The sequence below is a fragment of the Pinus tabuliformis genome, chromosome 7, assembly GCF_031772625.1.
Source record: "Pinus tabuliformis cultivar Carrire ecotype Pingquan chromosome 7, CPIR1, whole genome shotgun sequence".
NCBI lineage: Eukaryota > Viridiplantae > Streptophyta > Pinopsida > Pinales > Pinaceae > Pinus > Pinus tabuliformis.
In genome coordinates, this window is record NC_142293.1 from 81,068,496 (window position 1) to 81,084,779 (window position 16,284).

At 37.1% G+C, this 16,284-nt stretch overlaps 1 protein-coding gene across 6 annotated transcripts in view; it reads right to left on the reverse strand.

Moving 5' to 3' along the window:
* Window positions 1-16,284, reverse strand: part of LOC149245291 (pectin acetylesterase 12-like) — a 95,289-nt gene that overhangs the window by 30,545 nt on the left and 48,460 nt on the right. For all 6 annotated transcript variants that reach the window (XM_089457741.1, XM_089457740.1, XM_089457745.1 and 3 more), the window contains exon 12: window positions 851-993. In XM_089457741.1, coding sequence (XP_089313867.1) covers window positions 851-993 — 143 coding nt within the window. The remainder of the gene's footprint in view (window positions 1-850; window positions 994-16,284) is intronic.

Consider the following 16,284-nt stretch of genomic DNA (forward strand, 5'->3'; position numbering starts at 1 on the left):
TCAATACATTTAGAAAATATGAAAATATTCTTCCGTCAGAAAAATCATTAACCAAGAACAAAATGCTGTCCACCAAAAATCTAATGTTACATGTTTAAAGTCATTAACAAATTATTGGTTGACATCAGATGTCTAAGTTTGTAAATATTTATGTTAGAGAAGCTTGGTAAAATACCACCAGTAAAAGGTAAGAAAATGACACATGAAGTTGCGAAGGCTCATATAAAAGAAAAAATTAAAGATGAAGCTCAGCTCCATGGAAACAAAATTTTCATTAAACAGAAAAACAGAAACTGCAGGGTTCCTTATATTTCCATGGAGTTGAAATTGAAAATATATATTATCAGAAACATCGATGCATTAGATTCTCTTCAAATGTTGTGAGATCATAGGCATTTTTAGCTATGCGAGATTCTTTTGATACTATAAAATGGAGCATTTAAACATTATAATTTTTTGTAAATAATGTATCAAAAGAATCTCGCATAGTTAAAAGTGCCTATGATCCCAGACCATTTGAAGAGAATCTCCCCAAGACCCACCAGGTACCTCTAAAAAAACTGTTGAGAACTGCTATCTACAGAATAAATGACAAATTTTTGATGAAATGAACATGGAACAAAAGCTGTTTTCTAAATCCGGTAGCATGCATAATATTTCATCCATTTAAACTTCATGGCTGCAATATTGGTTATTGTTTAATTGGAGTCATATCACATTTTATGTTGGTTAACAATCCAAAGTCATGTTTTAGCTTTCACATTTAAATGGAATTGATAACATGTACGATGTAGCAAACATACTATAAAGCTTAAGAGAAAAACACCATGCAAAAATATTCACAACATACCTTCTTAAGCCTCGGTGAGCCAGGAGCAAACCAAGTGTCCTGCCTCTCGGACTGGCAATGTGCAAAGCAGGAATTGATAAACATGCCTCCAACTCGAGAGCCAGCAATCCCCCTCAATTCATTAAGCATGTCCATCCTGAAACCTGTTTACAATAATAGTTAAACATTTACTCAGAAAAATTGTTTCCAATCATATTGCACAAGGATTGCATGTGTGCTATTTATCGAATGATTCAGAGATTTGCAGGATCTTATGATGGTTCTAGCCCCCAAAGGGGTTTGATTTTTGAGTTTTGGTGGAAGTTGCTTCAGACATGCATCATGTTCTTTCAGTTTGATGGAGGAATTCTACATGGATCAGTGTTGGGGAGATCACCTAATCATGTCTTAGTCACTACTTTCACTTGTTGCATGATTAGTTCAAGTGTTAGTTGTAGTGATGGTAGTGTATTTAGTATTTACCTCATGTTTTTCTAGTGTCATTTATATTTCATCACATTTCCATCATTGTACCTAGGTAATTTGTATATTTCATCACATATTCACTTTTTACCTAGGTAGAATCCACATTACACTTACGCTTTACAAGTTTCATTTCATAATAACCCTTCATTTGTCATATTTCCACTTTTTCACCATTTAAGTGTATGAACACATCAACTTGATTTGGGATATTTCATTTGTTGATTAAGTAATCCCAAACCTTGGGATGGGTGTGTCACATTACTGGCCTATTAATGCTCATATTTTATGATCTTCCATCGAGGCCTCATTCCCTAAGTTTTATTTTAATTTGTTACTAGGGAATGCATCTTTGTGTCTATTTGGTACAAATGTGAAGATAGCACTCCCCTTTGGCACACATGTTGAGGCAACCCACTAGAAAAATAATATTTTATTGTTGCCTCATTTTCTAAAATTGTTGGCCCTAATATTGGCCTTGTTCACATGTGCCAACCTACTTTTTGACCATGTCACCTATTTATTCTTTGGCACACATGTTGAAAAGATAGTTGAGTCTTGAACATTGACTAAGTGGTTAGTTCTGCATGTTGCTAATGTTTGTCGCATCGGATAGGTACTTTTGTCCGCACAGGTCTAAGTGCCTAGACGTATGGAAGTTGTCCAAGATCTTCAACATTAGCAAATTTTATTTAATTAAAGGATTTACTAAATTGTTTTTTATAAGAAAAATGAGTTTAATCTAATGAAATGCAAATGTTTTTGCACGAGTGAATTAGATGAATCTTATGTTGGGAATCATGATTGTCGTTAGACCAAAACCCATAGGTGTTAGTCAACAATTACATTGTCAAAGATAAGGATCCACGAGAGGCGGTTAGTCCATATCCGAAACAAGCAGGAAGCGTTGGTTAATCCAATGTCCAATAATCTCCCCCCCCAACGCAAGTCGGGTGTGTATCGAACTCATGACCTACACTCTGATACCACTTGTTGGGAATCACGATTGTAGTTAGACCAAAACCCACAGGTGTTAATCAACGATCACATCGCCAGAGATAAGGATCCACAAGACGTTGTTAGTCCATGTCGCAAAACACGTGGGGAGCATTAGTTTATCCAATGTTTAACATCCTAACAATTGATCTCAAGTGAGGTGAGATCTAATCTCAAGTGAGGTGAGATCTAATCTCAACTATCAATCACTTTGGAAATTAGGGTTATGGATTCAGTCAACAACTCAAGCTTATCAAAGCAAGACTAGGCGAAGGAGGAAATACAACAATGAGCACAACACATAGTCAGATAGTGCAAATCTTCGTGATTGGTTGAAGAAAGAATTTCATCCAAGTTTGTAGGTTCGGAAGGAAAAGTGCAAGGGGGCAGCAAGAGAGGAAGACCAAGCAACCAAGAAAAACTAAAGGATTGATTTTTGAGCTGCTGGCAACAGGCAAGGTCGTACAACGCTCACACTTATGGCAAACAAAGTCGTATAACATGTGGGTAGGCTCACGCAAGCTATAGCATACAGGTCGCAGACAGGTTCTGCAAACTGCAAGAAGCTCACACGTACCGTGGATAGGCCATACAGGTTACATACATCTCACACATACTATGGGAAAAAGGTACAGGCACACACGCAGGAACTTGACAAGCCATATGGACCAAGTGACAGAGGGTTTTCAACTAAAAATTTCAGGATTTGTTGTAATTGTAATTTTCCTCAGTGGGCAATTTGTTTCCCAGGTTGAGAAGCCCTTGTATGCTGTAAATTGTGTGTGCATGTATGAAATTGGCCAATTTTCTTCAGCCGATTTTATCTTATTTAACTTGTTAAAATCCCAATAGTGCATTTTATTTAGTAACCTACAAAATAATGTAATTAACAGGAAGGTAATTAGGTAGTAATTTGCCAGTTGTTGGGGTTAAGGAAATTTAATACAATATCAGAACTTACACTCTGAGAGGGAAGATTTCAAGTTTGCATAGTAGATCAACCAACAATGACATTTGTGGAGGCCATACACTTCAGAGAGAGAGGAGGAGATCATACCAGTCAAGTAGTTTGGCAAAAGTAAAATTTTTGTGGGTGTTTAAAGAATCAAACACAGATCCACAACATTTTGCAGTAGATCTATTAGATCTACGAGGACATCTCAATAGATCTATAAACTAGCAACAATAAAATTTGTGTGGGTGCTAGAAGGAATTAGCAGACAATATTTTTTTATCAGATCTAGAAATGGGAACAAGAAGTCTTAGGTTTGAAGATAGGTTGGATGGGGCTTCAAACTTCCTGTCCTGAAAGGAAAAGGTGAACTTGCTTTTGAAGAAATATGACCTTTCGGAGATTACAAAAAAGGTTGCTCCAAGATCGACAAACCCAGTATAGAGAGCAGCTCACAAAAACAAGGACATCAAAGCCCAAAGCGTAATCATGGATGTTGTGAAGGATCATTTGATCCCTCACTTGGCAAAGAAGCAATCAACTAAATAAATATGCAAGGCTCTAGTGGATTTGTTCCAAAGTGACAACGTGAATAGGAAGATGATCTTGAGAAACAAACTCAAGTTCGTCTAGATGTCAAGATTTGAAATTGTTACCATTTATCTCATGAAGATCACCCAGATACATTGTCGGCTTGCGACAATTGAGCAAAAAATGAAGGACATGGAACTTGCAAATGTGGCACTGAATGGTTTCGCCAAGCCATGGGAACTATTTGTCAAGGGGATCTACACCTATGTTGCATGAAACTTCTAGGAACCCAATATTTCAGGACGTACCCATACCCGAAACTCCGAAACTCGACCATCATGTAATCATCTACAAGAGTTAATATAGACTTAGTTTTCCTTCTAAATTGTCATATATGGGTATTATTCCCTTTTCTCTTGCAAGATAATGTGTTATTCACTTTTTTATAAATTTCCTATATATATATATATATATATATATATATATATATATATATATATATATATATATATATATATATATATATATATGTATGACATTTTGGACGACATTTCCACCAAAGTTTCCATTTTTGGGCGGTGACGTTTCAACGCTTCGTGCAACCTAGATCTACACTCAGGAGAAACTTCCCAATTGGAAAAGGCTTTAGGATGATTGCATCTAAGAAGAGGCTTGAGAGGATTCTAAAGCTAGAAAGCAAGGAGATGGAGATGAGAACTTGTCCCTAGCCAGTCAAACCAAGAAAGGCAGAGGAAAGGCTTCCAAGGGTAACGGTGAGGGGTCAAACTCATGGTCGAGGAAGAAGAGAGACTTGAGCAAGCTTAAGTGTTTCATTTGCCACAAGAATGGGCACTGTGCGTCACAGTGTCCAGTGAAGAAGAAGGGGAAGGGGAAGTCACAAACCGATTTACAAATCTTATCAACCACAGAATCCAATGAGCGGCGCCAAATCTTTCCATGGATTGCTTCTCCTACTGCTTTCCCCGTCAAAGTGCCTATGGTACCAGTTTATATCCAGTTACCCGAAGCTCATGTAGAGGGACCTACGGCTAGATCCGTCATTTCGGCAAGAACCTTCCTTGCCTTGTTCCTCTCTCTTTACTCTAATCCCTCCCGAACAAGTTGGGTTAGGCCCAATGCTCCTGTCTAACTTATCAAAAACTCCATCGAAACCCTCCTCCTGAACAACTCCCCATAAAGCTCCCCATAAAGAATGCTTAAGAGACCTGGTCAGGTAAGAACAACATAGATAACAGCTCAACTAAGAACACAGCACCAACAGACAACTGCATCAGTAGAGATACAACTAGATGAATTTGCAACAATGTTTAAAAAGGACCTCTCACTAGACTCCTGTCTTTCTACAAGCACCAACACTAGGAGTGTGTCGTGTTGGAAAATTGATAATAGCAATTTATTATACTTATTTTCCTTATCCTTGATACTTGCTTGTGAATCTTATTTATCTTCTTCAGTTCTTTAATTACATATTTTCATCAAACAATATCAAGAAAAACAATAGAGAACACAGACATTAGGCTCTAAGCCAGGGAAAACTTGGAAACTCTTCTCTTTTTAGAATCTGCTTCAAATGAGATACAAAGACCCAAACCCTAGACCAAGTCCTCCAAGTACCAAGTCGGCCCTCTAACAAGTCCTTCTCTGATTTTACACCAACTAGCTTCGACACTGCAACTTCGACCAGCCACCTTCAATACTGCAACTCATCCTACAACTTCGGCCCTGTAATTTCGATCTTGCAGCTTCCTCAGAAACCCCAATCCAGCCTCCCCCTGAGACCTTCCTAGAGCAAAACAACTCTTCCCAATGTCAACAAGGTCTAAACAGAGTATTCTCTCTTCCAGCTACAAGTTATTATACTTCGTCCTTCTACAACTCGGTCCTGCAACTTCGGCCTTCTTCTGTAGCACCAAAAACCCTAGATCCTCGCACGTGTGAGAGAGATAGAGCCCAAAGACAAGAAATTTCGTCCTTCTTCCTTCTCCGAGACCTTCTCTCTTCTTTTCGGCTTCTCCCGGCTTCAGATCGAACTCTTTCTTGATACATTGAACTCGTGTGAGTGGGTGTCTCCAAATGGGGTCGAATTGCTTCCTTTTATAGCCTTCTCAAGGGGTTGAATTCCCTTCTTTAGGCCGACTTGATGTTCCCAGGGCCTTCTTGTACTTTGGAGCTTCCAAGACTTTCTAGACTCAAAAATAATTCTTTTTACAAATATATTTTTGCCTGGAAGGGTCTTATAAACATGAAGTTGACTCCTTTGACTCAAGACAATAAATCCTAAGACCTAACAAACCCTAGAAGCACGAAGAACATTCTTTTACCTAGAAGACCATCAATAATGAGCATGAAACCCATGCTTTGATATTAATATCTTTTTCTTTTCTTCTCTTGGTTGTTACATAGGATAAATATTGAAATGAGTACAACAATTATGAATACCAAAACTAGTTACATTTTCAACACGTATGTGGACAGTGGTGCATCACGTCATATGACAAGTTGTTTAGCGTCAAAAGGAAGACGACTCGAGGATTAATGTAGAGCTTGGTGATAATGCCAAGTATGCAGTGAAGGAAGAGGGAACTATCTTGTTCCAACTCAAGTCAAGTGGGTTGTTAGAAGCCAAAGACATGTTATATGTACTAGGACTGAAGAAAAAATTGCTCTCATGTGAAATATGGAGGACAAAGGATTTGTAGTCATGTTTCAAAATGGGCAGGTGCTCATTCGTCCAAAGGAATCTAGCCCTGACATAGTAGTAGCCATTGGGGTTAGAGAGGGAAATTTATACAAGTTGAAGGGTAACCCTATTCAGGCCTTGGTACATGATAGTGACAACCTATGTGAGTTATGGCACAAGAGGATGGGGCACCTACACTACAAAGAATTTTCGATCCTAAGGGAGATTGTCATTGGTCTCCCAGATTCAGTGTTGAGTAGTAAGGCGTGTACAAAGGGTGTGCATCTGGCAAGAATACAAAGGTTGCTTTTCCAAACAACGAGAATAGGTCAAGGGGATATTGGATCGCATACATTCAAATGTTTGTGGACCGATGTCAATGGCATCAGGACAAGGACCATTATACTGCGTGACGTTCATTGATGACCTTTCCAGGAAAACCTGGATCTTCATTAGGAAGATAAAGGATGAGGACTTCAATCGGTTCTTGGAGTTCAAGGCTCAAGTAGAGAACTAAACAAAGAAGAGGATAAAGGTCTTGAAGTTGAACAATGGGGGTCAATACACTTCCAATGACTTCAAGGATTTCTACAAGGAGGTAGGGATTAAGAGGGTGTTTTCAGTGTCATACAACTCCCAGTAGAATGGAATTACAGAGAGAAAGAATTGGTCTTGTTTACCACTGGGGTGGCATCTGATGATTAAATTGATGACTCCATGCCCAAAGATAATCCAAAGGACACTTGTACCATCAGATATCATCAGTCAACAGAGTTTTTCTAGCTCTACTTCTATCTTCTCATCATCTTTCTTGTACCCAGATTCCACACCCTGCAGGGAATTGTAATAAGTGATACTAGTAATGATGAGTTTTTGAGTCTGTAACAAGCCTAGGATGTTGGGACTCGATTAGAAAATGAATACACTTTGGAGTGTTTTTTTAATCTGGTTAATTATCCCATCTTTTTCAAAGGCAGATAATTTTCAGGGTTTTTTCACTCACTTTTTACCCCAACGCTGGAGTGACAGTTTGAAGGTTGAGCCCCTAACACATCTTAGTGTATAGAGTCAATGTATATTACCATACTAGATCACACAAAAAAATTCGTGGAATTTGGTTAGGTCTAGGTAGTCATTTTTTAAATTTTTAAATTTTCCGTACTGCGAAAATTGCAAATAAAATTGTATTTAAATTGTAATAAATGTAGTCTAGAAAAGTTGTATGGGGTATGAGTAATCAAAATTACACCTCTCATCCTCAACTTTCTACTATGACACACTTTGAGAGGTTAAAAATGTGTTTTTAACCCTCAAACCCCACTTTTCCTAATTTTAGTGGGAAATCTGGCAATTAATTAAGCCAGAAATTAAATAAATGGAGAAAAATAAATATCCACACATGCTAAATGTTGTGGAAATGAGGTGGAAAATTATGGGAGAGTTAAAGTGAAGTCCCAAGGTGATGTGGAATCCTAAAATCAAGGAAACGATATGTGTTAAAATAAAATCAAATTTCTAGCATTAAATGTGAAAGCTGCTTACTTGGAATTTCGAATTTGTGAAGTTAATGCACATTTGGGACGATTTGGGGGAATATTTGGGGGAGATTTTTGTGGGAAATTGTCCCCACATGGGTTGCCACCCATATACACTTGTGATTCTATCATAAAATTTGAATTTGGCACATAAGGGAAGAAGAAAATGATGTCCACTTGCCAGAATTTGATTTTTACACTTGGCATTGGAGTTTCATTCAACAAATTCAAATTTCTCATTGGGATTGGCTCCAATGCCATTTGTCACTGTCATTCTTCATTGGGATTTGCTCCCAACTCTCTATATAATAGAGCCATGGGCTCTCATATTGATCATGTAATACGAGCTATTGTGTTTGATGAGACTCTGCGGGATTGTATTCACTACTTGCAATATAATATAACAGTCTTTGGGGTAAAGCGTGATGGTGTTCTTCTCCTTGCATGCGTGTTAAATTCTTGACTTGTTGTTATGCTTCTATTTGTTTCTTCATGTCATTATTTATTTCATGCTTGTTTCAAGTTATGTTAGTATGCAGCTATCTCATATTAGCATAAGAATTAATTATTTGCTTTAAGAAAAGAAATCTTATAGTGGATAATAGATGTATCTCTATGAATTCTTTCCACTGCACGCACTTAATTTCATGTCGATTTTAATGATTTGTGTTGAAGTTTTGTGGATGAATCATATTTCGTCAAGATTTTCAAGCGTGAAGGGAAATTCTCGAAGGAATCAACCCATTCTTGAAAAGTATTCAAGGAGAACCCGCATGTTTTGAATTTCAAAGTCTCATCTATATCTTATTTGTGTCTTGCAGGGATTCTTTCAAGTTTTTGAAAGTTTTTATTTCTTGCATCAAAATATCAAACTTGGAAAAATTTATTTTTTACGAATTGTACTTCATTTATCAATATCTAGCTATTTCAAAGGCTAAGTCATAGCTAGTCAAAGAGGAGAGTTTGCTCATACTTTTTGGCCTAGCCTCTTGTAGATTATTTTTGTAAAATACTTTGTTGTCATCTTGGTCTAAAATTTGAGTTATTTTTGTATCCTTTTGAGCAAGATAGTTTCCATGCTTTGATTTGTAGACTTATTCATCTTGAAAGCATTTATAATATCTTGTGCTCACAATTTAGTGTTTCACTTTTCAGGGTTATTTTGGCTTTCCATTTGAAAGCATTTCATTTCATTTTAAGCAAAATACAATTTCATTTCTTAAAGAGCAAATACTTGGAAGGCACTTGTTGTTTATGTATTTCATGCTTATCTTATGATGGTTATTGCTCATATCAATTTTTTGCTTATAAATCTTAAAAAGATAATCTATTTAACTCTAACAACTCTCCTAGAAACTCACATCCTTTTTAAATTAACTTTTCATTACGGGCCACCCCCCTTAGCTAACCTAGGAGATAGCTCAAACGGAGAGAGTTGGGATTAATGTGACAGCCCCTTCTTTGAGTTCCCTGCCACCAACCACACCTTGTGGAGTTGAAGGTTTTCCACTGACTTGTAGGTAGGTGTAAGCGGCAAGGTCAACAGGTCTATCATCCATTCTTCCAAGGCTATGTAGTATGAATGATGATACATGACAAGGATCTACCTATGTTCCTTTGGGAAAAGGCATGTAAATCGCAGTATATGTGCAAGAACATAAATCCTCATAAGATATTAGGGGATAAGACTCCACTGGAAGCTTTCACTGGGGTGAAGCTAGAGATGGGGCATTTGAGGATCTTTGGTTGTCTCATATACATATATGTCCCCATGGAGAAGAGAATGAAGTTGGAACCTTTAGGAGAGAAGGACATATTCATGGGGTATATGTGCAAAACATGAATCCTCATAGGATATTGAGGGACAAGACTACAGTGGACGTTTTCACTGAGGTGAAGCCAAAGATAGGGCATTTGAGGATCCTTGGTTATCCAATATACATCCATGTGCCTATGGAGAAGAGGATTAAGTTGGAGCCTCCAGGAGAGAAGGGTATATTCATTGGGTATAGCAAGACATCAAAGGCTTACAAGATCTTTGTTCCAACATGGAGGAAAAGAGTTGTGAGCAGAGATGTGAAGTCAGAGGAGAACTCGGCATCTAGGAAGTCACATGAGCCACTACTCGTGATAGAAGACGAAGACCAGGAGGCCTTGAAGGGTGAACAATGTTCAAAGGCTTCTAGCTTAGGGAGTCAACCTTCAAGTGGGGAGGAGTCAGTAGCTTATTCTAATTTTGTCAAGAGACCCAGGTAGTTTACACAGACATTGAAGGATGAACAGGAGCATATTGAGGCTCCTAGGAGCACATTCAAGGAGAGCAAGCCTCCAAAAAAGTTTCCGAACTACATGACACTGGTGAGTAACATCATTGATGAGGCAAAAGACCAAAGGGTTTGGAAGAATGCCATGACAAAGAATGATGCATGGGACATTATGCTAAGACCAAAGGGAAAGCTAGTTATAGGTGGCTCTTCGACAAGTACCTTCCCTGCTAACAAGGAGTATTAATGTTTGTAGCACCAGAGAAGTACTTCCACATAAGTCTTAGTGTCTATATGTGTAGAAGGCGTCCAAGATCTTCAACCTTAACAAATTTACTTTAATTACAAGATTTATCAAAGTAAAGTGCTTTTTATAAGAAAAGTGATTTCAATCTAATGAAATGTAAATGTTTTTGCAGTAGTGAAATGGATGAATACTAACCATTGATCTCAAGTGAGGTGAGATCTAATCTCGACCGTTAATCACTTTGGAGATTAGGCTCAAAAACTCAAACTTATAAAAGCAAGGGTAGGTGAAAGAGGAAATACAATAGAGAGCACAAGACACAATGAGAAAGTGAGAATCTTAGTTATTAGGTGAAGAAGGAATTTCATCCAAGTGCGCAAGTTCTGGAGAAAGAGTGCAAAGGGGCAACAAGAAAAGAAGACCCAGCAACCAAAAAAAAACTGACTGATTTTTGAGCAGCTAACAGCAAGCATGGCCATACAGTGCTCACACTTGCGGCAGGCAGAGTGGTACAACACACAGGTAGGCTCACAAAGGCAGCATGCAATGGTCGATAGGTCATGTTGACCACTAGAGTGGCACCTGATGATTATATGAAGACTCCATGCCCAAGGATGATCCAGAGAACACTTGTACCATCAGATATCATCAATCAACATAATTTTTTAACTCTACTTCTATCTTCTTATCATCTTTCTTGTACCCAGATTTCCACACCCTGCGGCGAATTATAATAAGTGATACTAGTAATGATGAGTTTTTGAGTCTGTAACAGGCCTAGGATGTTGGGACTCGATCAGCAAATGAGTACACCTTGGAGTGTTTTTTTTATCTGGTTAATTATACCTTCTTTTTCAGAGGTGGATAATTTTCTGGGTTTTTTCACTCACGTTTTACCCCACAGTCGGGGTGACGGTTTGAAGGTTGAGCCCCTAACACATTTTCATGTCTAGAGTCGATGTATATTACCATACAAAATCACACAAAAAATTTCGTGGAATTTGGTTAGGTCTAGGTAGTCATTTTTTAATTTTTTAGATTTCCTGTAGGTCAAAAATTGCAAATAAAATTGTACTTGTAATGTAATAAGTGATGCCTAGAAAGTTGTATGGGGTATGAATAATGAAATTTACACCTCTCACCCTCAAATTTCTACTATGACATACTTTGATTGGTTAAAAATGCATTTTGAACCCTCAAAACCCATTTTTTCTAAGTTTAGTGGGAAATCTGACAATTAATTTAGCCAAAAATTAAATAAATGGAGAAAAATAAATATCCACACATGTTAAATGTTGTGGAAATGAGGTGGAAAATTATGGGGAGTTAAAATGAAGTCCCAAGGTGATATGGACTCCTGAAATCAAGGAAATGACATGTGCTCAAATAAAAATCGAATTTCTAGCATTAAAGGAGAAAGTTGCTTACTTGGAAATTCGAATTTGTGAAATTAATGCACATTTGGGAGAATATTTGGTGGAGAATTTTGTGAGAAATTTTCCCCACATGGGTTACCACCCATATACACTTGTCATTCTATCATAAAATTCGAATTTGGCACATAAGGGAAGAAGAAAATGATGTCCACTTGCCAGAATTCGATTTTTAAACTTGGCATTGGAGCTCCATTCAACAAATTTGAATTTCTCTTTGGAATTGTCACCTCATGACGCTTGTTTAATCACTTCTACATTGGGATTGACTCCAATGCCATTTGTCATTGTAATTCTTCATTGGGATTTGCTCCCAACTCTCTATATAATAAAGCCATGGGCTCTCACATTGTATCATGTAATACGAGCTATTGTGCTTGAGGAGACTCTGCGGGATTGTATTCACTACTTGCAATATAATACAACAGTCCTTGGGGTTGTCATTCTTCATTGGGATTTGCTTCCAACTCTCTATATAATAAAGCCATGGGCTCTCACATTGTATCATGTAATACAAGCTATTGTGCTTGAGGAGACTCTGCGGGATTGTATTCACTACTTGCAATATAATACAACAGTCCTTGGGGTTGTCATTCTTCATTGGGATTTCCTCCCAACTCTCTATATAATAAAGCCATGGGCTCTCACATTGTATCATGTAATACGAGCTATTGTACTTGAGGAGACTGCGGGATTGTATTCACTACTTGCAATATAATACAACAGTCTTTGGGGTAAAGCGTGATGGTGTTCTTCTCTTTACATGTGTGGTAAATTCTTGACTTCTTGTTATGCTTCTATTTATTTCCTCGTGTCATTATTTCTTTCATGCTTATTTCAAGTTATGTTAATAGGCAGCTATCTCATATTAACATAAGAATTAATTATTTGCTTTAGGAAAACAAATTTTCTAGTGGATAATAGATGTATCTCTAGGAATTCTTTCCACTGCACTAATTTAATTTCATGTCGATTTAATGATTTGTGGTGAAGTTTTGTAGATGAATCATTATTTGGTCAAGCTTTTCAAGCGTGAGGGGAAATTCTCAGAGGAATCAACCCATTGTTGAAAAATATTCAAGGAGAACCTGCATGTTGTGAATTCCAAAGTTTCATCTATATCTTATTTTTGTCTTGCAGGGATTCTTTAAAGTTTTTAAAGCTTTTATTTCTTGCATCAAAATATCAAACTTGGAAAATTTTATTTTTTACGTATTGCACTTCGTTTATCAATATCTAGCTATTTCAAAGAGGACAGTTTGTTCATACTCTTTGGCCTGGCCTCTTGTAGATTATTTTTGTAACATACTTTGTTGTCATCTTGGTCTAACATTTGAGTTATTTTCGTATCATTTTGAGCAAGATAGTTTTCATGCTTTGATTTGTAGACTTATTCATCTTGAAAGCATTTATAATATCATGTGCTAACAATTTAGTGTTTCACTTTTCAGGGTTATTTTGGCTTTCCATTTGAAAGCATTTCACTTCATTTTAAGCAAAATACATTTTCATTTCTTAAAGAGCAAATACTTTGAAGGCACTGGTTGTTTATGCATTTCATGCTTATCTTATGATGGTTATTGCTCATATCAATTTTTGCTTATAAATCTTAAAGAGAGAATCTATTTAACTCTAACAATTCTCCTAGAAACTCACATCTCTTTTTAACTTAACTTTTCATTAAGGACCACCCCCCTTAGCTAACCTAAGAGATAGCTCAAACGGAGAGAATCGGGATTAGTGTGACAGCCCCTTCTCTGAGTTCCCTGCCACCAACCACACCTTGTAGGGTTGAAGGCTTTTCTCACTGACATGTAGGTAGGTGTAGGCGGCAAGGTCAACATTTTTGGCACCGATGCCGAGGACAAGTCTTCTTGTACCTGGGAGATACGACTAACTTTTGGTTTTTGCATGTTGGTTTTTAGAGTTAAATTCTTGTTCAAGTGGCGACTCCACTTATTTCATTTTCTGCAAGGATTTATGCTTGAAGCTTGCTTCTTGTAGATTTCTTGCTAATCTTGGACAAGAGCCCTCTCACTGGTATCCATTTGCTCTTTCAGGGTCAAGTGGGCATGACATCATGAATGATTTGTTCACCCCTTGTGATTTTATTAACATTTCAAGCTATCTGAATTTCATTCCGGATGAAGCCATTGAGGCTATTGAAGAGTCGCCTAGTTTTCTAGGTAACAATGCCATCAGTACTGAAACTCGCCTTAGGAATTTCCACCTTTGTGTGAGCAAATAGTGCCATGATATTAACCATGAGGATGTTAAAATGAGAGTTTTCATCTTTTCATTAGATGGAAATGCAATGGATTGGTTCATAGAATTACTTGCTAACAGTTTTGATTCTCTAGAATCAACCATCGATTCCTTTGAAGAAAAATATGGAGATGAAAAAAAGATCAAAGCGAAAGCAAATGAGAATAATAAGGATCTCATCAAGGGGTTGACTAAAATGACTAAGGATATGCAACTCTACCAAGTTCAACTCATTAAGACCATGGAGGTAAATCATGCACAAGCAATAAAGGCCATGGAAGTCAATCATTTTAATCAAATGGCCACTCATCAAAATAGGTTGGTCGCCATGGAAGAAAAACAAGTGCAATTAATCAACAACAAATCATGCCAAGGAAATAAGTGTTATGAAGGCTAATCAAATCACTTTTTCAGAATAGGCTAGAGGAAATGGAAAGATTACAGGTACAAAAATTCCAACTTAGGTTAAATGACGAATGGGAAAAGAACAAAGAAACAAATCATAAACCTCCTGATCCACTGAAGCAATCTTCATCTCATTATTACGAGGTCATTTACTCCATTGAAAAATGGTTAATTGATGGAGACTTGGATAGCAAGGAAACTGTGGAGAATCAGGTTTATACTTATGAGATTGATCCATCACCCATGTCAAAGCATAAGCAAAATGGATAAAGGCAAGTCAAAGAAGTATTGGATACTTCGAATTTTCCATCAGAGCATCTTCAAAATCGGACAAAAAGGTCTAGTTTGATCACCTCAACATCAACATCACAATCTATTAAGAAGAAAAGAAAAAAGCAGAAAGGATTTGGTAAATCTGATGGTCATGTACAACACAGTGTTGGGATTGATCAAAGTCCTCAAATATTTAGAATTGGACAGGGCACATTAGAAAAGCAGCCCATGGATCTGCTTGAAAGTAAGCAGGTTATCGGCATGAAATTCATTAAGGACATCTGATGCTATGGGGCATCTTTTTGTATCATATTTCTAAGCTTATCCCTTTTCATTTTTGTTTAATTAGTTTTATTTCATGAATAAATTGTCATTTATACTCTTAGAATAAATTTCCATTTCTTCGTTTCTGTACTTTATTTCATTTGATGATATTTTGAATGGATACTGCTGATATATATCTTTTGTCGATGGATGCAGATTCCAGGTTCTTGCACACTATCACTATGTATCTAGCATGCATCCCCATATGGAGCCAAATATTGACCACTAGAGTGGCACCTGATGATTATATGAAGACTCCATGCCCAAGGATGATCCAGAGAACACTTGTACTATCAGATATCATCAGTCAACAAAGTCTTTTAACTCTACTTCTATCTTCTCATCATCTTTCTTGTACCCAGATTGCACACCCTATGGGGAATTGTAATAAGTGATACTAGTAATGATGAGTTTTTGAGTCTGTAACAGGCCTAGGATGTTGGTACTCGATCAACAAACGAGTACACCTTGAAGTGTTCATTTTATTTGGTTAATTATCCCTTCTTTTTCAGAGGCGGATAATTTTCTGAGTTTTTTCACTCACGTTTTACCCCAAAGCCGGGGTAACGGTTTGAAGGTTGAGCCCCTAACACATCTTAGTGTCTAGAGTCGATGTATATTACCATACTAGATCACACAAAAAAAATTGTGGAATTTGGTTATGTTTAGGTAGTCATTTTTTATTTTTTTATATTGCCCACAGGTGAAAAATTGCAAATAAAATTGTATTTGTAATGTAATAAGTGATGTCTAGAGAAGTTGTATGGGGTATAAGTAATGAAATTTACACCTCTCACCCTCAACTTTCTACTATGACACACTTTGATGGGTTAAAAATGTGTTTTGAACCCTCAAAACCCACTTTTCCTAAGTTTAGTGGGAAATTTGGCAATTAATTAAGCCAGAAATTAAATAAATGGAGAAAAATAAATATCCACACATGCTAAATGTTGTGGAAATGAGATGGAAAATTATGGGGGAGTTATAGTGGAGTCCCAAGGTGATGTGGACTCTTAAAGGAAATGACATGTGTTCAAAGAAAATCG